Here is a 26,502-nt window from a genome sequence, read left to right as displayed (position 1 = left end):
AAAAGCTTGGTCGTACGATACGATAAGATGTTTGATAAGACTGGCCCCAGCTGGTCCCTTCCTCCAGGGTCAGGACCACAAAATAAAAATAAACGGGATCCGTTCCGTATGCTACCCGCTCACGCATCCTAATATACAATTGTATATAGCACTGGTACTTTTTATTTTTTAAAAATGGTTGCCATTATTGGTCCAGGACGGCGGAAGCGGGAGTATAATTTAGCGACCGTTAGGCGGCAGTTCTAGCTTCTGTTAAGATAGAAATACGGTTTATAGGCGTTTATTACACATTTAATGGAGAATGGGCGTTATTGTATAGGATATATACCAGTAAAACTTTTCCCATATGGTTCTAGTGTAAATTCGCCTCAGTTTAGATCCATGTGCTATACTTTCTAAAATTTTAAGCCATTGAAACCCACATGTCATCGCAAACTACAATTAATAAGCTGTCAAAATATGAAAAGAAAATGGGGTGTTAGAAGATGAGGAATAAATATGATGGTATTATCTATTGTCCAGTTTAAAATGTTCAATGTATTTTGATGTGTAAATAAATTTTGCAAAAGAAAGCATGTAAGTAGACTGGCAAAAGCTGACTAACATTCGTGGTACCCTCAGCGGTTATCTCCCCCAAATACACTTTACTGTAAAGGAGACCACTGTCCGCAGTGGGTTTCGCTGATGATTGGCGCCGGCGTCAAATACGTCACGTAATTGTAGACGTCACGACACAGTAACTGCGTCTAAGCAACAGTCTCGCAGACGTCTCTTCGAAACAGCCTCTAAATGTTCGAGTATATTCGTTGAAATATGGAAGAAGCTCAGCAGAATCAAAACGAAAACCAACAAGACAGTGCCCCTCGGGTTACAGGTAAGCAATTAAATGCAACATGTTCCTTCTTTTCGATGGGACGCACCTCTAGATCTATGTAAAATATGTCGAAATTAAGAGAGTAATTTTTTTTTCTCAGTACAAATACAAAATGTAAATGTAAAATGCAAAGTATTTAATTTTGTCATTTTTCATTGATTTACACGTGCAACTAAAGAGCTATTTATTGCATAGGTTGTGTGTAAAATGGAATAAATTTACGTGTTTGTATCAATATATTCACAAAACTTTTTTCTTAAATTAATAGTTCACGTCTTGGGGATAGTACCTTAAGGTAAAGCAAAAGTATGCTTCTTAAATGAAATGACTCGTTTTCTTAATGAACAGATATCCAAGAAAATAAATGCAGCAGTCCTAGGACAGGTAAAGGCGAGAAGGAGAATGAAAAGAAGAAGAAACCAAGAAAGAGGAAAAGATCTGCAAAACAGATAGACAGATGGAACAGATATAGAGAAAATAAATATAGGAATTATATGCACGATGCTGTCAATGGCCATGCTGACCCAGCTAGACGTGCATCATATGCAATGCCATATGTTTATCCATTAATATGGCCTGTAATTAGGCCAGCTGACTTACCGATTTCACGTGGCGTCTTATACGCAGACACTCGCTATGAAAGGCAAGTCCCAGATACGCAAGCCTGGCAGAATACTTCAGGAGTGTCGCAACACTCGAAGTCATTTTTCTCAGACGACGATCCTAAGCAACAATTTGCTGATACATCTGCTCGTGTGAGGGTCTCGGATAACCCAAAAGAAGATTTAATCCCGAAAGCTACTGTATCAACAACAACAACAACCCCGGACATTGTTTCCAGTTTGAGAGCAGACGCGGAAGTTTTTGTTCCCGGTGTGGCTGCAAAATGCCTTGAACAACTTGTTTCCAACATCAACACCCCTGCTACGGAACGAGTTGATCATCCAGGAGATATAAGGTCGCAGAAGATAGACCCTCAACCAAAAGCCGACGCGGACATGTTTGTTGGAGAAGCAGGACCGCTAGATGAAATACCTAAGGTGTTTGAAACACCGGCCAAACTATCTGACACCCCACTGCCTTTACCAGAAACACGTCTACGTAATACTGATGTTCCTGCTAAACTCAAGACCGATCACGACATTCGCGATGAAGACATGTTTGGAATCCTGTCGGTCTATGCTGACAGCGGTCTTCACAACGAGTTTGATAAGGTAAGTATTTTTTCTAATGCAAACATAATAATGGTAGGTAGTTTATAGCATGCATGAGATGTTTTCTTTCTTCGAAAATATACTCTTCATTACACAAAACTTCCTTATCCTTTCAGAAATCAAAATAATATCAGTAAGCAGTCACATGCCTTGCGCAACCAGACTGTGTTGCTTCCTACACAGGTTATGTTGATCAGTATTAATTGAGTATCAATTGAGCGTCTTTTCTCTTCTTAATTATTGTTGATATTAACTGCAAAAATGATTTTTAGTAAAAGATTTCATACTCCCACAATTTGACATTTTAGGGATTCAGTAAAGAAAAACATTTAAAGAGTATTCAAGATTCAGTTTGTTCTAATACCACCCTTAAATTGAATACAATAACATTGATGCTTTATTTATATTTGGGTTTGAACAAAGAGGAACTTTTCGAATTATGAAGGTGGCAGGGAAGACGATTAATATTATTCAAGGAAGTTTTCAACAGCTCTTGTTAGCTCAAACTCGCATGTGTGCATTTTTTTTTCAAGTTTTTTTTGTTTTATATTCTGATTACAGATGGTGTGCAGCAACACAATGAAAGAAGACTTTGGTTACGTCTATTTTTCTATCTCAGATCTTTAAAATTGTAAAACAAATGTATAATAAAACTCATTTTAAAATTAACATCTTATTTCTTTGATAATCATCATGCTGACCAGACTCATCAAAGTTGATGAAGAACATAAAGATATCCAAACTCCAACACAGTGTTACTTCCCCTTATTGGTACTGTAGGTCGTTACAATATTCCTGCGCGAAGGCTAAAAGATACCATAAAAAGGACCTATAAGATTTTGACAAATCGTCCAAAAATACCAGTTCTCCCATTAAGAAAAAAAAACAATAGGACCAAAGTTGCCTTATATCGCCCACCCGAGTAACCTAAAAAGTGTTTTTGTTTGGTTTAAAGTCGCACCGACACAATTATCGGCCATATGGCGACTTTCCAGCTTTGATGGTGGAGGAAGACCCCAGGTGCATTATTCCATCACCGTGCATTATTCCATCACGAGCGGGCACCTGGGTAGAACCAGCCAGCTGGATGGCTTCCTCACATGAAGAATCCAACGCCCCGAGTGAGGCTCGAACCCACATCGATGATGGACAATTGATTTAAAGTCAGCGACCTAGGCAAAGAAGTTGTCATTCTTTTAATTAAGGTGATGGATTCGTAATGGCAGTCAGTAATTTCCGTTAGATTACGAATTCATGTATGGCGTTTCGGCATTCTTCGTCATAGGAGCATCTGGTTTTCCGTTTATCACTAAGAATGCGGGAAAGCGTGTGTCATCATTCCGACTGTGTTCAAATTTTAATCATGACTTCATTTATTTATTTATTAGAATTAAAATCTGCCTAGTTGTACTACAGGGAAATGAAGGATGAACTGATCCTTCCACACGTGACTTTTTCTTCACCATGAACCTCATGATACACACTTTCTGTGTTATTTTATTTTTACAATTTTATATGCCAGTACCGTTTTTGCTGTTTTTCTTTTATTCGGTGAATTTTATTTTCTGTATATTTTGACGTTTTAAAAAATAAAGTTGCACTTCAAAAACAAAACAATATTAGTTCGTGGACAGACAGACAGATCGTCCATTCGCTCTAAATCCGTTGACCTCCTAAAACCGGTCTAGCTGATGAAAGACAATTATTTGATTCACACCATATAAACGACTGTATTCCCCCTCTTCCTGTTGCGACCGACCATAAATATAATCTGACCGCTAAAAGTTGAAGAAAAAAAACTATTTTAAAGTGATTATTGTGCTTTGTTGGTGTGTATATTTATATTTAAATGAAAGTTGAGCAGGATTTGTTTCTTTATATAATGTGTCAGTCTGATTACAGGTAAAATTATAGCAAAACACTGGATTGATCACTGATTTTGTCCAGAAATAGCACATTGTTGGCGTCAAAAATACATGTTTTCTTGCTTGAAGAATGATCTACATATAAATTTCACAGTTTCGTGGATAAAGAAACAATGCTAGTTTGGTAAAATTAAATAAAATCATTGCTAAAACCTCCAATTTGTTTATAACCTTCAATGAAAACGGATTCGGCGTGACGTCCCGACTGTATGCATGTTTGCTTGCAGTACTGTACAAATGTTTGCGACTTTCGTAAAAAGACTGTATGCCTGTTAGCAACTGACTTGTTTATTAATATCGGCTCAGTTTCCCTTGCTCCTGTAGTATTTCTTCTGTAGTATTTCTTCATAATTATAACCAGCAAACGAAGTTGGAAGGAGGTGGAGTCACCATGTAGTCTGTCTGTCCAGTCTGTTTGTATGTGTGTCCCTGCAATTACTTGAATACTATTACACCTACTTCTCTCAACCTTCACATACACATAGGCAATATGTAGTTAATGCCCGACCTATTCTTTTTCTTTTCTCTTTAAAGTCAATGTCATACTTAAGAGGTCAAAGGTAAAAATGGTCCATTTTTCGTGTCCGTGTCAGAACTTCTTTATACATTGAGGGATTCTAAAATAACTTGGCACAAATGTTCACCATTATGAGACGATGTCTCGCGCACAAGACACAGTTCCCTAGCTCCAACGTCAAGGTCACGCTTAGAGGTCAAATTTCAAAAATAGGGTCCGTCGGTTCATTTTTCGTGTCCGGGCCATAACGTCTTTATGCATGAAGGGATTCTGAAATAACTTGTTACAAATATTCACCACCATGAGTCGATGTGTAGCGCATAAGACACAGGGGCCCGTCTTATCAAACAGTACGACTAAAATCGATCGTAGGTCTGTGATATCTGTTTTCTTGGAATATGGACACAATATACAGAAAACATGCTACCTGCCCGTGATCTTGAACATATGAAATTGGTAACATGTTTTGTTACTGGTATCAAACAAAAGTGTTCAGACAAAAGCTTGGTCGTACGATACGATTAGATGTTTGATAAGACTGGCCCCAGCTGGTCCCTTGCTCCAGGGTCAAGACCACAAAATAAAAATAAAGGGTCTGTACCTTAACTTATGCTACCCGCTCACGCATCCTAATATACAATTGTATATAGATACAATTGTATATAGCACTGGTACTTTTTAATTTTTTTTAAAATGGTTGCCATTATTGGTCCAGGACGGCGGAAGCGGGGGTATAATTTAGCGACCGTTAGGCGGCAGCTCTAGCTTCTGTTAATTTAATGGAGAATGGGCGTTATTGTATAGGATATATACCAGTAAAACATTTCCCATATGGTTCTAGTGTAAATTCACCACAGTTTAGATCCGTGTGCTATACTTTCTAAAATTTTAAGCTATTGAAACACATATGTCATCGCAAACTACAATTAATAAGCTGTCAAAATATGAAAAGAAAATGGGGTGTTAGAAGATGAGGTATAAATATGATGGTATTATTTATTGTCCAGTTAAAAATGTCCAATGTATTTTGATGTGTTAATAAAATTTGCAAAAGAAAGCATGTAAGTAGACTGGCAAAAGCTGACTAACCTTCGTGGTACCCTCAGCGGTTATCTCCCCCAAATACATTTTACTGTAAAGGGAGACCACTGCCCGCAGTGGGTTTCGCTGATGATTGACGCCCGTCAAATACGTCACGTAACTGTAGACGTCACGACACAGTAAACTGCGTCTAAGCAACCAGTCTCGCAGACATCTCTTCGAAACAGGCTCTAAATGTTCGGGTATATTCGTTGAAATATGGAAGAAGCTCAGCAGAATCAAAACGAAAACCAACAAGACAGTGCCCCTCGAGTTACAGGTAAGAAATTAAATGCAACATGTTCCTCTAGATCTATGTAAAATATGTCGAAATTAAGAGAGTAATTTTCTTTTTTTTCTCAATGCAAATACAAAATGTAAATGTAAAATGCAAAGTATTTAATTTTGTCATTTTTCATTGATGAACACATGAAACTAAAGAGCTATTTATTACATAGGTTGTGTGTAAAATGGAATTAATTTACGTGTTTGTATCAATATATTCACAAAACTTTTTTCTTAAATTAATAGTTCACGTCTTGGGGATAGTACCTTAAGGTAAAGCAAAAGTATGCTTCTTAAATGAAATGACTCGTTTTCATAATGAACAGATATCCAAGAAAATAAATGCAGCAGTCCTAGGACAGGTAAAGGCGAGAAGGAGAATGAAAAGAAGAAGAAACCAAGAAAGAGGAAAAGATCTGCAAAACAGATAGACAGATGGAACAGATATAGAGAAAATAAATATAGGAATTATATGCACGATGCTGTCAATGGCCATGCTGACCCAGCTAGACGTGCATCATATGCAATGCCATATGTTTATCCATTAATATGGCCTGTAATTAGGCCAGCTGACTTACCGATTTCACGTGGCGTCTTATACGCAGACACTCGCTATGAAAGGCAAGTCCCAGATACGCAAGCCTGGCAGAATACTTCAGGAGTGTCGCAACACTCGAAGTCATTTTTCTCAGACGATGACCCTAAGCAACAATTTGCTGATACATCTGCTCGTGTGAGGGTCTCGGATACCCTAAAAGAAGATTTAATCCCGAAAGCTACTGTATCAACAACAACAACAACCCCGGACATTGTTTCCAGTTTGAGAGCAGACGCGGAAGTTTTTGTTCCCGGTGTGGCTGCAAGATGCCTTGAACAACTTGTTCCCAACACCAACACCCCTGCTACGGAACGAGTTGATCATCCAGGAGATGTAAGGTCGCAGAAGATAGACCCTCAACCAAAAGCCGACGCGGACATGTTTGTTGGAGAAGCAGGACCGCTAGATGAAATACCTAAGGTGTTTGAAACACCGGCCAAACTATCTGACACCCCACTGCCTTTACCAGAAACACGTCTACGTAATACTGATGTTCCTGCTAAACTCAAGACCGATCACGACATTCGCGATGAAGACATGTTTGGAATCCTGTTGGTCTATGCTGACAGCGGTCTTCACAACGAGTTTGATAAGGTAAGTATTTTTTCTAATGCAAACATAATAATGGTAGGTAATTTATAGCATGCATGAGATGTTTTCTTTCTTCGAAAATATACTCTTCATTACACAAAACTTCCTTATCCTTTCAGAAATCAAAATAATATCAGTAAGCAGTCACATGCCTTGCGCAACCAGACTGTGTTGCTTCCTACACAGGTTATGTTGATCAGTATTAACTGAGTATCAATTGAGCGTCTTTTCTCTTCTTAATTATTGTTGATATTAACTGCAAAAATGATTTTTAGTAAAAGATTTCATACTCCACAATTTGACATTTTAGGGATATCAGTATGAAAAACATGTTAAAAGAGATATTCAAGATTCAAGTTGTTCCTAATACCACCCTTAAATTGAATACAATAACATTGATGCTTTATTTATATTTGGGTTTGAACAAAGAGGAACTTTTCGAATTATGAAGGTGGCAGGGAAGACGATTAATATTATTCAAGGAATTTTTCAACAGCTCTTGTTAGCTCAAACTCGCATGTGTGCATTTTTTTCAAGTTTTTTTTTTTGTTTTATATTCTGATTACAGGTGGTGTGCAGCAACACAACGAAAGAAGACTTTGGTTACATCTATTTTTCTATCTCAGATCTGTAAAATTGTAAAACAAATGTATAATAAAACTCATTTTAAAATTAACATCTTATTTCTTTGATAATCATCATGCTGACCAGACTCATCAAAGTTGATGAAGAACATAAAGATATCCAAACTCCAACACAGTGTTACTTCCCCTTATTGGTACTGTAGGTCGTTACAATATTCCTGCGCGAAGGCTAAAAGATACCATAAAAAGGACCTATAAGATTTTGACAAATCGTCCAAAAATACCAGTTCTCCCATTAAGAAAAAACAATAGGACCAAAGTTGCCCTATATCGCCCACCCGAGTAACCTAAAAAGTGTTTATTTTTGTTTGGTTTAACGTCGCACCGACACAATGGTAGGTCATATGGCGACTTTCCAGCTTTGATGGTGGGGGAAGACCCCAGGTGCCCCTCCGTGCATTATTCCATCACGAGCGGGCACCTCGGTAGAACCTTACCTTCCGTAAGCCAGCTGGATGGCTTCCTCACATGAAGAATCCAACGCCCAGTGTGAGGCTCAAACCCACATCGATGATGGGCAATTGATTTGAAGTCAGCGACCTAGGCAATGAAGTTTATTTAGGTGGTGGATTCGTAATGGCATTCGGTATTTTCCGTGAGATTACGTATTCTTGTATGGCGTTTCGGCATTCTTCGTCATAGTTTCTGTTTATCACTAAGAATGCGGGAAAGCGCGTGTCATCATTCCGACTGTGTTCAAATTTTAAAGTTTCAATCATGACTTCATTTATTTATTTATTAGAATTAATATCTGCCTAGTTGTATAGGTGAGCACTACAGGAAAATGAAGGATGAACCGATGTCTTTGGAGACACTCCACGCGTGACTTTTTCTTCACCATAAACCTCATGATACACACTTTCCGTCCATTCGCTCTAAATCCGTTGACCTAGCTGATGAAAGACAATAATTTGATTGCATCTAATTAGATATATGGTATAATCAGTGGTTGCACCAGTATAATGATTTTGTTAAGTATTGTATAAACAAAAACGTCAGATCACTTTCACTTTCACTTGTTTGACCTTTTTCATTTGTCAACAAATCCAATTTTCCCTATTTATGATGATGACTACCGTTCTATTTTTAACATTTTTACTTTCGTTTTTGTTTTGTCTCTACTTTCGATTTCGCATACACTTCGTTATCAGATAAACAATTCACATTCACGCGTTGCTATATATATATATATTATACTAGTGATTTGAACAATATGGCGCTTAAACTGGAAGATGTCCCATGCATAAATCTTGGCCAGTTTATACTGGGATATTTGAAGAAACATGACGGGAAGTCTACGGCATTGGTAAGACTTAATTACTTTTGCGAATTCTCGAGTTTAACGGAGAGTTGTACATAACTCGAATAATGTTCTAAATAACTATACATGGTAGGCCTAGGTCCCGAGGCGCAGATCTGGCGAGCGCCTGAGGCATAAACTTGTTTGTTTATGCCTTTTAAACATCCTCAAAATTACTAGTAACGTTAGGTACTTTTTTCTTGTTACGGGACAGTAGGCAATGATACATGGGTCATAAGCTAGAATTGCTAGTGCAATACGATAAGAAACTACTTGTATGACGTGTTTTTGTGTATGTTAATTTAATTCAAATACTGGCATAGTGCATGCTCAATATAAATAACTCGTGCGATATACTTATTTAAGTATACATGGGTTGTCTACCTAGTCCAACAAATTTGACGTGATCCTAGTTTGCCCCGTCGCAAATATAAAACAATCTGAACGTCGAATTATTTTGACAGTTGTCTGCCATAATGAAAGTTGGCAAGACTAGAAAAATGCAAAATGTGTAGTATGTAACTATGTCCCTCCGCTACAGCAACGCCGAGGGGAAGTAATTTCAGTGCTCTCAACGTTTTGATAATATTTTCCCTTAAGAGTTCATCACATTGTGATAAATTTTGTTCTTGGCTTCATAAAAAGATATCCCAAAAAATCTGGCCTTTACGAGTACAGTGTGGTAGTCCAAATAATAGGACGTTTCGGGACAGCGTGATAACTTTGGACTGTCGCTGTCTCCGTCTTAGAGGGATGACAACTATAAAAATCAGATCATAAAATAAGTCATCCCGATAAGCCAAATGAGTAACGCTTTTATAACAGTGAGGATGCCAAAAATTTCTCTTTCGACTATTACTTGTATTAGTTCACACATAATTGAGCCGGATTTATGATATAGGTGTGCATGTGGCCCAAAGTTTCAGTAATGATTTCTTTTCAGCGCTGGATTTACATTATTTACTCATTTACATTATTTACTGTTAAACCCCCGATTCTTCCATAAGTGGTACTGAGTTTATGACCCAGTGACACATGTGATTGTTCTCAGAACTTTTGCTCGATTTTTACCATACCAGGTATAGCAAATGGAGCTTCTGTCACTCTATTTGATAATGAAGTAGGCTGATTCACTAAAAGACACACCAGTTTATAATACTTTGTTTTAGGTCGATTGTGAAGCAAGTTTTACAACTTATATTAATCACCTCACACCTCATACCTCATGGAATCCATCGCCACGAGGGTATGAGAGAAGAGGCCAGTTTACCTTTTAATGCTTAGCGCCAAGCAAGGGAGCTACTGGTACCTTTTTTCACGTCTTTGGTATCATCGGACGCGGCCGAGGATCGAACCCACGACCACCCGCACTCGAAGCGGCCGCTCTACCACCAGGCTATCGAGACACATTACAGCTTATATAGCTACGTAGTGACCTCTGTTGGATATAATATCTAAGTCTAAACTAAATGAATAATAACTATTTTCAACATATGCCTTACCTGATAAACTCGTTAGTTCGCAATATCGTCAGCTATTAATTAATTCAGGAATATATAATACATGATGCATTTGAACTCTCCGGATAATATTAACCCATTTATCGAAAGAAACAAAGAAAAAATTGAAGGCCCAATGCAGTACATTTGTGTCAGTTAGTTAGATTTTAAGTCCTATATATATATATTCTTTTATTTCACTTTTCAGTGACTGACATAACATAACAACTATTTACATATATACACAGAAGATATTACAAAATATATGAGTAATGACAATATGACATTATGTAAGTACATTTACAAGAATGGTAGCTATTACATATACAAAGTATAACGAAAAGTTGTTGACAAATAAATTTGTTCAGCTCAGTAGAATGCATTTACGCAGCATTTCCCTGCATTCCCTATTACATAACTTGTCGAAAAACGAAATATAAGTATCATATCAGGGAATGTACAATCAGGTTATACACAATACAGATTCATGTAATTTTAGTCATCTAAGAAGAAACCTCCCAAGGAGGATATCATTAGATGGATCTAAGATTATTTTTATATTCCATTGATACGTCGTGTATGTATTTACAGCATAAAGTGGTGAAGCTCTTTTGAAGTTCTGGGTTAACGCCAAATACAGCAAGTAGATTGTAATCAAAGAGACCTCTAATGAATGCTTCTGAATTTACTCTGAGAAAGAAACTGCAAATATCAGAAATTATTTCTGCATGAATGGATTGAGTAAATCTTGTCCTTTCAATTATATAGGCATCACACTCAGCTAATATATGTCTGTTTATATCCTCAGTTTCTATTCGACACTTGTTGCAGGAATAGTTTCTTACGAAGTGCCGATAGAACAGTATTTTCACAGCACTTATAGCATGGATAATTTCACTGTTTGTATTTGAGAAAAGCCATAGATGTAATGGTGTGACCGATTCATGTATTGCAATAAATCTTTCGAATTCTGTATCACTATTTGTTCTGTCCAGCCACATGTTATTTTGTTTGTTTGTTATCGCCTTTTTAATGGTACATTTCCATGTATATTTGTTTGGAAAATTTGCATCCTTCATATAGTTGACAATAAAATGAAATAGTTCATATTTATATAATATTTTGCATATTTCAGGAATGAAGCCGTGTTGGTTTTTGTAGCCTTTCATAGCAAACTAATTGAGTCTGTAGTTGAAAAGTTTTCTAGAAAGAGTATTTGTTGGCATTGTGCACAGTTTTTGTAGGAAGCTCAGTTTTCTTTGATCAATATCTGCTTCAATAGAAAACCATCCTAATGCGCTTACAGCCATGTCTGTTCTAGTGCTTTGTGGGAGATGTTGAATTTTCTTTGCAGCTAGTCTTTCAAATCTTTGGATTTTGATTGTGTCAGCTTTCGACATATTATGCCATAATTCCGATCCATATAGGACGGTTGAAAACGATACTTTCTTGACCAATGATGCTAGAGTTAGAGGATTTATATCACCTAAATTGTTTTCAAGCGCTAGCACAGAGAAGAGCGATGATTGGCCTTTATGTACACGTAGATCGATTGTATCTGCAGCAGATAATGACTTGTTGAGTTTTATACCGACATGTGTGACTAAGTCGCAAGATTTTATTTCAGAATTGCCGAACTTCGCTTGGAACGTGTTATCATGCGATTTTCCGCCGAATTTGAGTACACAGCATTTGTCATAGTTAAATTCGTAGCCCCGTTTATTTGCATACGTGTTGACGATGTTAAGCTGGTGTTCCAATGACATAAGCGACGGGCTTAAAAGTGTCAAATCATCGGCCAGTGTTGGGTTGCCACAGGCAATATTCCCGGTGATTATACCATGATTGGAAGATTCAAGATATTGCAAAAGTTCGTCAATAAAGAGTAGATAACTCCAGGTAGACAATATGCCTCCCTGTCGAATGCCTTGCATGACTGGAAATAAATCCGATGTTACAGCATTTACTGTGACACAACCGAATAAATTTTTATAGCAGTTTATCATAAGACTTAGAAATTTTCCTTTGATACCTAGTTCTTGCATTTTCACTATTAAAGCACTGTGTCTCACATTGTCAAAAGCACCTGCTGTATCTAGGAAAGCGGCATAGACATTGGAATTACTCTCCGTGTATGATAAAACAGCTTCTTGTAAATTAAATGACACTGTCACGGGCCCTAAATGTTTTTGATATGCATTTTGCTGAGTATTTGGAAATGTTAAGCTAGCTCTTTCCATAAAGTCTAATCGGTGATGCGTTGACGTAAAACTCGTTCGAAAAGTTTATAGATAACTGGCAGAAGGGTTATCGGTCGGTAGCTTTTAGGCTCCGTTTTTTGTTTTCCATCCTTATGAATTGGTATGATTACTCCAATTTTGCATGCTTCCGGAATATAAGAACATTGAACCATCATATTAAAAAGTTTAAGCAAGTGGATAGATAAGGTATCGCCTCCATGAATTATATGTTCAGATGTTATTGAGTCTAGCCCGGGTGCTTTTTTTGCGCTTCATATCTCGAATACAAGTTTTCAGCTCATCAAGTGTTATCTGCCTTGTTAAGATTTCATCCTCTGAAAAGTCACATGCTTCAAACGTACTTACATTGTTATCCAGATTATGCAAAAATTCATTTTCAAAAGCTGATTTGTTCTTTGGGGTGAATACATCGGCATAAATGTTTGTGCAATTCTGACAGGGTCACGAATAATTTGACCTCCCTCAATGATTTCTGTTACTGAGTTTGATCGTTTACCTTTTTTTTTCGTTTTATTAAACTCCAAAAGAGCCTCATATCACATTCAGCAGTCTTACAGTGATTTTGCTCATGGCAGTAGGACTTTAGATCGGTAGATCATTTTGTTCCAGGTCAGTAACTAGAGAGCGCTTGTCATACAGCGGATTAGTACCTTTTTCATTCTTTTGTGGTCAGTAGGTCAAGGTTACAGTCAGTTCTTAAGACTAAAATAGATTCACACTCGATATTTGTAGAATGCTTGGACATGCAGCTATCATAATCCATATAGCAGTGTTGTTATTTTCAAAAGATGGCCCTGTACGTAGTTTATTGGCCAAGGTCTCAACATACTTCAGAGTGAAATATTTTCACATCCAGTGTTGAAACATTTAATATCAAATAACACCTTATAAAAAACCGCTAATCGTGGAGATATAAACATTTGATCACGGGTAATACTAGATATACGTCTCATAAAACCCAAATTACGCAGCTATTTTGTTTAAAGAGACATAATTATGATTAAATGTTACGGCTTCTAAACTAGAGCTGTCAGGTAAAGTACTAAATCCCCGAACATTTTCAGGAAGGACCTAAAGCCGTCTCTTCGGACCTTTTGTGCCATTCTTATCAAGAAGAGATGCGCATCTATTATCCGCTTATTATAGCCCTGACATCTTTTTAAATAAAATTTATTTGCTCTGCATGCTTCTCATGTTTGGTGGGATTTGAATAAAACACCATAGGGATGATCTATACAAAACCTTGTGCATATGTTACAATTTTTACGATGGAATGATTTGTCTGGACGTCATCTTAAAAACCGTCTGTAACTTCACAGGAACATCTATTAAACGTAGTTGAGCGTATCAAAATATCCTGCTTATTTTTGTCGAGCCCGCTTGCGGAAGCGAAGACATAGTTGTCCAAATGGCTGTTAGGTGTATGTGCGTGCGTCCGTGCGTGCGTCCGTCCGGATTTGTTTGTTCGGACCATAACTTTGACATGCATGGAGCAATCTTGTTTATATTTGGCTTGAATGTTAACCTCAGTGAGACGGAGTGTCATGCGCAAACCCCAGGTTCCTATCTCAAAGGTCAAGGTCACACTTACAGGTCAAAGGTCTAATTCAAAAATGACTTTTGATGTAACTTGGCACAAATGTTCACCACCATGAGACGGAGTGTCATGCGCAAGAACCTGGTCCCTAGGTATAAGGTCAAGGTCACACCAAGAGGTCAAAAGTCAGATACAAAAATGACTTTGTCTGGAGCATTTCTTTTTGATGCATAGAGGGATTTTGATGTAACTTGGCACAATTGTTCATCATCATGAGACGGAGTGTCATGCGCAAGATAGATCCTAAAATTACTTCCCTTTGTTGTTACTATAAGTAGCTTATATTCGTAACTTTTTTAATACTGGTCGTAGGGAAAAATCAAGACCACTTTTCTGTAGTACAACATGCATGTTACATCCAATTTTCAGGTGTATTTTGACCTATCTCTACTGGTGAGGATTTTTGTGTGGACATAGATTTTTTTAAGATTTACGTCCCTTTGTTGTTACTTTAAATAACTTATATTTTAACTTTTTGCAATCTCTATTTTATTTGGCATAAATGTTTGCCTCAATGAGACAAGGAGTGTCATGTGCAACTCCCAGTCCTTTTGACAGCTGGCGGGCTCGACATTTTGCCCGTGGGCATCTAGTTTGCGTATGCCATTAAATGGATTTTCATCTTGCGTGCGGTATTTTTTCCGCAACCACTACACGTCTGCCAACGCTTTCCAACATGCTCTAAGTTGGCAGATTGCAAAGTATTCATTTTGATTCTTCTAGCAAATCCAGGTTTGTAGATTGGTTAGTCTTGGTATGACGTCATTAATAGACTTAAACAGTAAACTTTGTCTTTGCTGTCTTCTTCCATCTACCGGTTTGTAGTGCTTGCTGTTCCTCACTCCGAACGTGATGTGCACACAAGGGTCATACTGTCTCTACGATGTTACAGTGACGTAATCTTGATTATGCCCCCATCACTGCATCGCTAGCCTTCGCTCTCTTTCTGTGTCCACTTCTGTTCCTGCTTCCCTGATATTGTCACCAATGATCTCTCAAAACATGACTACAATCCTTGCTTTGGCGACCTTTTATTGCTCAATGATAGATTTCTCTCTACAGCGGATACTGACCTACTCCACACGAGACGAGCAAATTACCATTTTCTTACTGTCTGGTACGTCTTAATATCTCATCATATTCTATCTTTGTGTATTCCTCGTGATACAAAGAATCTCTGAAAATTCTAGTCTAGATCCTTAGCCGTCTTACCGTATTGCCCTATGAATTGTATTAGGCTTTGAATTGATGCACATTCCATCATGCTGCGATGGATCTTCAGAATTCGTAAAATCTCGTTCACCTGGCAACTGTAAGTTCTAGATAATCCCGTGTTTTTGCTCGTTGTCGTTTGATGTCTAACAATCTGACGAAGCACTGAAACGGAAGTGTTACTGTATAGGTTACTGCTGCTGCATTCCATCTGCATATATGTAGTTGCTACATTGGGTATGAATAGAAATGTTATACATGATATGGTAAAACATTTGCAAATTATTTCGCAGCAATGTAAAATCATAGAATCTAATAACTTTCATTTTATGCAGGTTGATGGAACCACTGACAAAAGTTATACGTATTCAGAATTGATAGAGAGGACAGAGCGTGCAGCAGCTGGTCTGCAAAGATTTGGTGTGTGCAAAGATGATGTCATAGGTGTTGTGTCATCTAACTGTCCGGACTATTTGATTGCCTTCTATGCCTCAGCCCTGATAGGTGCTACTTTTCAACCAGTCAACCCGTTATTCACTACAGGTTTGTTGATATACATGTCAATATGAGTCTTCTAACATTGATACATATTATGTCAGCCTGTTTAAGACAGTATATGAAAGATCCTTTTGAAGCATAAAACAAAACCAAAAAAACAAAAAAAAACAACAAATAAACAATGACAGACGTTGTCTGTTAAGAAAAAGGAATGAAAAATTGAAAAAAAAAATGAAACGCCTCCTAGCACCGAATGAAGCGGAACTTCTATATGCTATCGCCAGGGTGTTGGTTATTTGCTCATGATGCTTCCCTCTGTTAGTCACATGTTTGCATTTTGTTTTATTAAAAATATGCATGTATGGATCTGTTAAAAATGTCCAAGAAAACTTGTTTTTATTTAACTGATATTCAGAGCACGGGTGACAAAATTACAAAATCATCATTTGTGTACGTGTAGTTTATAACTCGCAAAACTCGACTTCGTTTGAAGCGCAGTATTTGAGCAGATACCTGTTTACATCATTTACTGAGAAAGAAGATCACGTTTGATAAGTAGTTCTTTTAGAAAAACAAAAAAATGCGTAATTTCTCATTTTAATGAACGATAACATGTAAACAAATAAGAAATATTTTAGAGGATATCAAGAAAATGTTTGAACAAGGTGGCACAAAATATGTAATGACCATGCCAGAAATGATTCCAAAAGTGACAGCAGCTATAAGTAGCCTTGGGGACACAGCTTCAAGCAAGGTACTGTTATATATGTATATGTATTACGTTTGTTTGTTTTGTTTTGTTGGGTTCAATGTCGCACCGACACAATTCAGGTCATATGGCGACATTCCAGCTTTGATGGTGGTGCCTCTCCGTGCATTATTTCATCACGGGTGGGAACGTGAACCTACGACCTTCAGTAAGCCAACTGGATGGCTTCCACACATGAAGAATTCAACGCCTCGAGTAAGGCTCGAACCCACATAGGTGAGGGGCAAGTGATTTTAAGTCGGCAACCTTAACCACTCGGCCACGGAGGCCCCTTATGCATAACGTAATACAAAAATGCTGCAAACACGTATTATTTTGTCTTTAGGTTTGAAATAAACTATTGCGTGTAAATGGAGAGCCGATCATTAACATTTCATTACATAATTACCTTTCATTAAGGTTACGTTTTGTTTCTGATACAGAATAAGATGACATATCTTACAGGTTATTGTTTTTTGTGATGCTAATGCTGCAGGAGATCATGTGACATTCCAGTCCCTGGTAGATAGTTCTGATGGACAGTATACAATCCCGGCTGGTGATCCAAAGAAAGATGTGGTGGCCCTTATGTCATCTTCAGGGACAACTGGGTTCCCGAAGGCTGTACTGATTTCTCACTATGCTGTTGTATCAAACACCCTGATACTGGAGTAAGTTTTCAAACAATGATGAAGTATAAAGAAGAAAAGCGTTAATTGTATCTTTCACTCAAATATAGTTTATTACTAGAAAATGATAATGAGCTACAAAGACGTACAATTCCTTGATGAACGGTTTTGTATAATTACACTATGGTAGTACCGAGTCTGAGGATATTGAAAACTTGGTTAATTATATGCAAGTCCGCCGAATTTGCTCAGAGCGAGATGCACGATAATAGCAACTTTAATAACTTTTCTATCCGTTGATCGGGTCCGCATATGGAATTAAAATGTAATTATTATTTTGTTTTGGTTAAAGATTAAAAAGAGATCTTTCTTTGTTATTAATAATGTAAGCGAATCTTATTTTACAGTACAGCACCACTAACTCATCCAGCTGATTCCTTAATCTTGTTCATGCCACTATTCCACATGTATGGACTTTATGTGTTAGCAATGTACACACATTTCATAGGGGCCAGACTTGTTATTATGAAGAAATACACCCCTGATGATTACCTAAGGCTTATAGAGAAATACAAGGTAAAGCAATTGTACAGAATGATCAGTACTTATTTCTAAAGATCACAAGAGTAATGTTCAAAAATATCTTAATTTGCAGTTATAATAATAATAATAATAATAATAATAACTTTATTTTCTGAAGGTTACATACTAAGTGTACAAATACAGATATTATACAACTTATTTCCAGTATGGCCTTCAACTGATATACATTCATACAAACACACAATCATACAGTCAATTTATAATTAAACATTTATACAAAAATACACATATCAGACTTACTTAAATTTTCTCGACAAACACGTCTCAAATTAAGGAAGTCTTAAATAAACGTAATATAACAATAACTATGTTTTAAAAGAATTACCATGTGTCACAAAGATTATACATGACAATTAAGATGTACAAAAAAGAAAGTCTGTCCCATAAAATGATAAATAGTTCCAGATTTGAATAATAAGATAATATGAAAACACTTCACATGCAACAACCCATATCTGTACGTACACTTAGAAATCATAAAGTATTTACTAAATCAAAATGCATAAAATGTTGACATCTTTGTCACGAAATTTTATTGTGAAGTTATAAAATACTAGTTTGTGCTTTTATTTCTTCAGCCGAATGCTCTTCAAGTTGTGCCACCAATAATGGTAATGTTGTCAAAGAATCCGAAAGTTTCGGAATACGATTTATCCTCAGTGACGTCAATAAGTTGCGGAGCTGCCCCACTTAGCAAAGAAATTGAAGACAATGTTAAAACCAGACTGAATTTGACATGTGTCCGGCAAGGTATAACTGTAATATGTGTCAAATATAAAAAAAACTGATTCTAAGTAACAGTAAGAATGTTGCAAGATTTTTTGTACATCGTTAATAGATTCGACTTAGTAATTCTAATTATGTCTCCCACCACACAGTGGTGTGGGAGACATATTGATTTACTCCAGTCTGTGTGTCTGTCTGTCTGTCACAAAGCTTGTCCGCACTCTAAATCGAACATTTCTCATCTGATTTTCACCAAACTTCAACAAAATGTGTCTGCCAATAAGTGCTTGGCCAAGTTCGATAACTAGCCAAATCGGCCTAGGCACTTCGTAATTATGGCCCTTGATTTACCAAAAACACTAAGATTTCTTGCGCAGTTTTACCCCTAAACCGGCGCCTATACTACTAGTAGTATAGGGGTCCTTTTGGTGTTAAGAAAGCGCATGCACATGTGGATTAAGGTTTAGCAGTATATCACAAAATAACAGTTTTTTTAGTAAATGAACAGCACCTTGACACACAATTTATCTATCCAATACATGCTTTACTGTTCTGTCCCACAGAGTTGGATACTTAAAATATTCTTAATGAGTTGTCCCCCTTTGAATAAGAATGTCATTTGTAAAGAAATAAATGTAAACAATTGTCAAAAACGATGTTTCACCTAGTTATGTAAAGTTTAAACACTCGCACGATGTTGCAAATGCATCAAAACGAAGACATGTAACAGCTTTTTCAAAATGGTGAGTTTTTAAAGGCGCTGAACTGTCCAGAAGTGTGGCCCCTTCATGCAGTCCCTTTCCGGAATTCAACATATACATGAATAAATTGACAATGGTTTTGTAGAATAATATAAATGTTTTATATGCTGTTAAATTTTCATGTAAAACAATGCTTTCTTTCTATGATTTGATGACGTTTGAACTTTTTTCTCCGAAACATGGACCTATACCTTAAGTAAACAGTATATAAAGACTGACTTATTTAGATGATCAGGCAGTTGTGGGAGACATGCACTTTTCTCAAAAGCATCTCTAGTTGAGTATAATTTTTCAAGTTTGGTACATAGTAGGAAATAAGTGTTATCATAAAAATGCAAATTAAATATTTGCGTTTTCAGCCACTGTAGTTAAAGGCATGCTTTTGCATCCTTATCCCTGTCATGAATGTGAAATGCAGAAGCTGACATCTTTTGCTCTGCATTCTTTTATTTTTGTAGTTTTAACTAGGTCTCTGTGAATATTTGGCAAGATCAAAAATACAGGAAGATCCTTTGAATTATGGAACGCAATCCAGTGAAATAATGGCAGAAACGATCTGTTTGAGTCTATACGCGAGAGACAATAACGCACTGTACTTCCTTTGCCTATCTAGCCCCAGTTAAATTCTAAATATTAAAACAATAGAATCCATGAGCACGAAAATATTACAACTTGTTGCGTTTCTCGAGCTTGGGACCTGATCAAAGGATACAAAATAGGTGTAAGTCCAAACATGAGTGTTCGATATCAACAAGGTCTCTGATATTAATCTTTCCTCTTCACTTCCATATGGGTCGCTGCAGTTGTTGACATTTATTTTTAAAAGGGAAAGGAATGCCTTGGATTAAGTTGTTTATAACGCTGAACACTTTTTTTAAATGACCGTTATTTAAATAAGATATAGTAGTTTGAAATTTCAGAGAATAGCTAATCATGGAGAAAGCCATTTTAGTGTTAACAACATTTATCAATGGCTTAAATATTTATCTTTCAAATACCCTTTCTAATGGATTATTTTGCGATAGTTTCCCGGGTTTGAGATGTAATTCATTATAGTATTTTATTTTTCAGAATTAAGAAAACAAATGAATATTTAAAATAAAACAATGTAAAGGTGCCATTTTGTTTTTATGTTGCCATAGATGAAATATCACAATGTTTATACTTTTCTAATGCTTTAAGCAGATTTTGAAAATTGTATCGCAGATTTAATAATAGATAGGAAGATAATTAGAACATCATTGCCTTTCGACTGGATTCAATTTCAGGATATGGTATGACAGAGATTGGTGTGACACATTTCAGTGGGAAGGATGACTTTAGATATAAATCTGTTGGAAAACTTCTCTCTTTGTTTGAGATGAAGGCAAGTTGTCTAGCAAATTATAAGGAAATATTTGGATGCTAGGGTTAATGACACTGTCTAAGCCACTTTTCCGATATTATTACCTGCAAACCAATGCGAACATTTCTGAATATTCAGAAAACATTCCTTAAAGTATGTAAATAAGTGATACATGGGAAGGAAGTTTTATTTAGCTTTCTCTTTTAGGGTTGTCTATCCGTCCGTTATCCCCCACCGAACGCTGAGGGAAATTGTGCGACGTTGTCCGTCCGTCCGAAATTGAAAGTGCTTATAATTCAAAATGTATTAAAGCTAGATTCACTAAACCTCACACAATTATTAATTAGCATATGAACTTGTTCACATATTATCGCCCTTGACCCAGTGAAAGCAGTTTTTTTTTTAAAACAAATGCGTATACTTTAAAAAAGTATTTAGCTAGAATCTCCAAATGTCACATAATTATTAAATCTCACAAGGCCTTTGAATACATTTTGTATTATCCCCCTTTACCTAGTAAAAGCAAAGTTTTTCCCCCTTGATTTGGTAAAAATATTTGAGAATGCTTTTAATTCAAAAAGTATTTCAATTAGAATCACCAGCCCTCACATAATGACTGATTAGCGCATGATCTTTGCTCACATGAAGTATTAATAATTATCCCCATTGACCCAGTAAAATGATTTGGTAAAAGCAGGGATTATAGGGCGGTGGTGCACGCCGTTTCGTCAGGATTACTTCTTTAACCAGAGTTATTGCCCTTTGATTATTTTACAACATAACAAAGTAATCCATTGATGGAGCTTCATGACATTTAACATAGATGTAGATCATTATAGGGTAGTGATGCATGCGTATCTTTCATCAGGATCTCTTCAGTAACTGCAGAGTTATTGCTCTTTGTTTTAAAATTAATAAATTCCTACAAAACAGAGTAACCCATTGCAAACAGAAATTAAACGTTTTAAAATCAAGAGTCCGTGAACTTATTATTATTGCCGTATTATTTTGTACGCAGATATTTAGTGCCTAAAGTTCATAAATTCCTACAAAACAGAGTACCCACTGGAAATAGATATTAAACATTTTCAAATCAAGAGTCCATGAACTTATAATAATTACTGTAGTACTATGTACGCTGATTAGTGCCATAAAGTTTCTTTACTGAAATAATGAGATAATGATAATGCGAGTACAAAACTAATAGATTAAAAAAAAGTGATACTTGTGATTATTTTCAAACAGATTGTCCACGTTGATACAGGCAAAACTTGTGGTGTGGACGAGGAAGGTGAAATCTGGATAAAAGGACCACCAGTTTGTCTTGGCTATCTCAATGCACCAGAAGAAACTAAAAATTTCTTCACAGAAGATGGCTGGGCCAAAACTGGTATGCAGTCTCCTGTTTGAATCAATCACGCATTTTGAGAAGAGACGATTGCTTCAATTTATTGGTTCTTTTTAATTGCATAATTAATCATACCAGTGAAATGAAAAATATAAGAAGATCCTTCGGGAGCATAGAAACAAAAACAAACAGTGGAATTTTACAAATTGAATCGACTCCATATTACCGAACGTTCAGAGACTATAAAAACACAAACTGACTTTTTTCAGACAGGCACATAAAAACTCCCGCTTTACTTTTTATATAGATTTTCTGTAACAGGACTTTTCCTTGATTTATTCATAAATGATAACTAAATGCCAGACATAATTCAAATGTGCTCTTTTATACTGATTTTTAATTTCTTTACTTTTTAGTTTTTTTTCCCAACCTTGTATTTGCCAAACTGACCTGAACTATCTTTTTGTTTAACCTACACAGTGTTTTCAAAACCTCTTGCTCAGCACAAAAACATAATTAAGTTTTATGACTTTTTGACTGTTATTTGTTGAGTTTATTCACAAAATTAGAGGAAGAAAAACAATGTTTAAGTTGGAAAACACAAGGTTAAGTGTTTCATTGACTAACCGAAAAGAAAAGGTACCTCTTCTATGCTAGAAGTATATTTCTTTAAAACTTAAATGTATTTTACTGACTGCAAGTCTTCACTTCAGGTGATATTGGCCGTGAGGATGAAGATGGTTATTTGTTTGTTGTTGACAGACTAAAGGAACTGATCAAATATAAAGGTTTTCAAGTGGCACCAGCATCACTGGAAGATGTTTTACTGCATCATGACGCTGTTGCTGATGCTGGTGTTGTTGGCTTACCTGACGAGGAAGCAGGGGAGTTACCAAGGGCTTATGTTGTGAAAAAGCCAGGGAAGGAAGTTATAGAAAAGGAACTCATTGATTTTGTTAATGGTAAACAATCACTACGTTTCTCTCATTTTATGTATTATTCATCCCTGGCATATTCAAGCAAAAGCTTAATCAATGTCTGCCGTATTACTGTTCTATGTGTATCCGCCAGAACTCTTGAAACTTAATCGAGAATATATCATATTAAACACAGACTGCGTTTGTGCTAGTTTCAGCTAAGATAAAACATTTAAGATTTATACTGATTTTAATGAATACGTAACCTACAAGTAAGAGAGTTGACAGCATGTAAGGCTATTGCCAGCAATCACGACAGTTTTTCACTTGTTTTCAAACAAAAATTACTAAGAAAGTTGAATAAGGAAAACGAAGTGAGGACATGTTTGTTAAATTTGTACACCAGCTATTTCTGCTTCAGGTAAAGTTGCCCCACACATGAAGCTGAGAGGAGGTGTAGAATTTGTCAGTGAAATCCCAAGAACTGCATCTGGAAAAATTCTACGAAAAACGTTAAGAGAGAAGGCAAAAACCTTTGCGGGACAGATGCCTGCTCTATAAATTTGGATGGTTATTTATACAAAGTTGAAACGTAGAGCAGAATTTATTTATAGTATGACAGTCTTAAAAACATTCAATGAATTACAGAAACAAGCATGTTAACAACTACACAAGTGTTTTTGAGTGTGTAAAGCGAAGCAGATTTCTCTTACACGTTGTTAGCGCTAAAACAGTTACCGTCAAACCGGATCTTCCCATCTGCATAATATGAACCTCTCGCGTATAATTGTTTAGTTGTACGCATATTTTAGTATTGCATCAATACCCAATCATATATTGCAGTAAAATTTGGATAATGGCACCATTTGTCTCTTCTGACCAATCGAATTGCTTGAATTATTAGATATTGGATTTGTTTTGTTAGGCTAAGAAGCTACGAGAAGTACTTTGCATTTTGTATATTGATATCATGTATATGCATTTTTAGCGAGGCTGGTCTTTATTATCATGACAGAATAAAGAAAAGCCTGGATTCGGAAGACATGTAACGTCAAAAACATTGTAAAATACGAACGTTGAAATCTTTTTGTTTGGTTTCCCTTACAGAAGAAAAAGGCCTGCTGCGTACTCTTGCTGTGTACATACAGCGTATATGATGCGTACATGATGTGTACTGAAATTAAGGGCTTTAAATAGTACGCAGGATATACACCGCACATACACCGATAGTACGTTTGTAGTACACTTTTGACATGCAAATGAGCTCTGCCGCGTACTACTTGCTGCGTACATGCTGTGGACTACATAGTACACAGGATGTACGCTGGAGGAATTTAGTATGCGGGAAATAGTACGCAGCATGTACGCGGCACATACACTTTTCACATGCAAATGAGCCTGCGGTGTACTACCCCTGCGGCGTACATGCTGTGTACTCCTGCGGCGTACATTCTGTGTACTCCTGGCCCGAGTCCTGCGGCGTACATGCTGTGTACTCCTGCTGCATACATGCTGTGTACTCTTGTGGCTAAACTGCTGTGATAATGTAAATTCCTTACCCCACCAACTTTCTTATGCAAATGCTGATCATTTGGACAGAAAAAAAACAGAAAAAAGATAAGTGACATGCATCAATAAGTATTTACCCTTACCAAAATAATGTAGATTGATGTTATCAAATAAATTAGTATGCTTTTCTTCATCCACTTTTCAATGAAATAAATCAATTTGTGTAGCATGTAATTTGGTAAACATCTGAAGAAGATGGCATAACTGCATCAAGGGGAAACAACTTTAATGCAACTAAATATAAGTGTTATAAATTTCGAAGTATCTGCAGTGTACATGCAGTGTACTATTTTCTTGTACAAGTCCCTCCTGCGTACATGCAGTGTACTCCTTAAATTTTCAGAGTCTGTGCTGCGTACTTGAAGTGTACTAGTGACCTCCTGCGTACATGCTGTGTACTCGTCGAAATAGTATGCGGCATGTATGCGGCATGCGGTGTATGTAAAATGTACTCCTCTGGGGTACTACTGTGTTCGCGGCATATACACAGCAAATACGCAGCATGTACGCCACAGAGGCTTGCTTCTGTAAGGGTTAACGTCGCACTGACACAATTAATATTAAGTCATATGGCGACTTTCCAGCTTTGATAGTGGAGGAAGACCCCAGGTGCCCCTCCGTACATTATTTCATCGCGGGCAGTCCCCTGGGTAGAATCACCGACCTTTCCTGATAGGCAGTTTTTGAACCCCACCGGGGTTTGTTTTGATTTCTGTCTTCTGATCTGTTTCGTCGGGCTCTTAAGGGTGTTTCTCTTGATGCTTTGTCTTCTGCAAGGCATTTAGTACATGCGTTTTTGGTTATTATGGGTTCCTTTTTTTATTAATTTACAAGTTGTTTTTATTAATTTACATGTGTTTTGTGTTTTACATGCAATGCCTTCTGTTGCCATTACGTGTGTTAGGGATTAACTTTTATTTACACTGTTCAGTGATTTTGCAACATGAGTGAGGTTAGATGCACACCATAAACCGGTTTAATCTCCCGCAATGAGGTTTTTGGTATTGGCTGTTCCAAGGCAGTGCCTCACTGGGTTCCTTTGTTTGTTTTGTCCTCGTGTGATTTATTTGTATTTGTGTGTGTGTTGGTCATGTGCACGTGTGAGATGCGATTTGGGAAGGCTGCGTTTTTGAAACGTTGCAAACCCTGTTGGATATTTATCCTCTTTTTTTCGTAAAATGATTCCTCATATAAAGAATTCAACACCGTGTTAATAAGTATTCTCGATTCGCCGTTTCCAACAAGGCAACTGAGGTTTAAACATCAGGCCAACAACACAAGGTACCAGTGTGGAAGTAATGTGGTCTAATCTCGTTATGGAGGAAAGGTTATTGGGTGGCCAATAAAAAGATGGGGCTAGATTTTTTTTTTGAAATTCATTGCGGATGTATTTTTTGACATTGTAGTAGAAAAAGTAAGAGAATTTGGTGAAGCTAAACTTAAGCTTCAGTACGAGTGGTAATAACAGGTCGCAGCAGTGTAATTTTGATTTTGCAGTAAGAAAATGATACCCTTATGACCCAAACTTTTCAGTCATTTTAACCTTTAGCCTGCTGGCAGCAAGTGATTCTGCTTTTTCAACCAGTGCAGACCAAGATCAGCCTGCACTGTTTGCTATTCAGTCAGTTAATTTTCAGTGAACATCCCTTTGATAAACAAGTGGTACTTACCACATTGAAAGATGGACCAGGGGATGGCATATAGATTTGCCCTTGTCCCGCGGTCCGTCCTTCCGAGAATGTTGTGTTGCGCCTAGCTCCA

The 26,502-nt window shown here is 36.8% G+C and overlaps 3 protein-coding genes across 3 annotated transcripts; all 3 read left to right on the top strand.

The window, feature by feature from the left end:
- Window positions 1-725: 725 nt before the first annotated feature.
- Window positions 726-2,757, top strand: LOC123562757 (uncharacterized). Its single transcript, XM_053523486.1, has 3 exons — window positions 726-874; window positions 1,223-2,088; window positions 2,650-2,757. Exons 1-3 carry the CDS (start codon window positions 814-816, stop codon window positions 2,713-2,715), a joined length of 993 nt encoding a protein of 330 aa, XP_053379461.1. The 5' UTR covers window positions 726-813; the 3' UTR covers window positions 2,716-2,757.
- A 3,002-nt stretch (window positions 2,758-5,759) lies between these two features.
- LOC123562753 (uncharacterized) lies at window positions 5,760-7,760 on the top strand. The gene is made up of 3 exons (XM_045355361.2): window positions 5,760-5,890; window positions 6,222-7,087; window positions 7,653-7,760. Exons 1-3 carry the CDS (start codon window positions 5,830-5,832, stop codon window positions 7,716-7,718), a joined length of 993 nt encoding a protein of 330 aa, XP_045211296.2. The 5' UTR covers window positions 5,760-5,829; the 3' UTR covers window positions 7,719-7,760.
- A 1,100-nt stretch (window positions 7,761-8,860) lies between these two features.
- On the top strand, window positions 8,861-24,205 carry LOC123563939 (uncharacterized). The gene is made up of 10 exons (XM_045357116.2): window positions 8,861-9,034; window positions 15,933-16,140; window positions 16,734-16,849; window positions 17,309-17,514; window positions 17,880-18,048; window positions 18,654-18,825; window positions 20,831-20,928; window positions 22,153-22,297; window positions 22,969-23,217; window positions 23,594-24,205. The coding sequence occupies exons 1-10, from the start codon at window positions 8,942-8,944 to the stop codon at window positions 23,731-23,733; spliced, it is 1,596 nt and encodes a 531-aa protein (XP_045213051.1). The 5' UTR covers window positions 8,861-8,941; the 3' UTR covers window positions 23,734-24,205.
- The last annotated feature ends 2,297 nt before the right edge of the window (window positions 24,206-26,502 follow it).

Source organism: Mercenaria mercenaria, chromosome 2 (assembly GCF_021730395.1).
Source record: "Mercenaria mercenaria strain notata chromosome 2, MADL_Memer_1, whole genome shotgun sequence".
NCBI lineage: Eukaryota > Metazoa > Mollusca > Bivalvia > Venerida > Veneridae > Mercenaria > Mercenaria mercenaria.
Note: the sequence above shows the minus strand (reverse complement) of the source record. Positions and strands in the feature narration are given on the sequence as shown.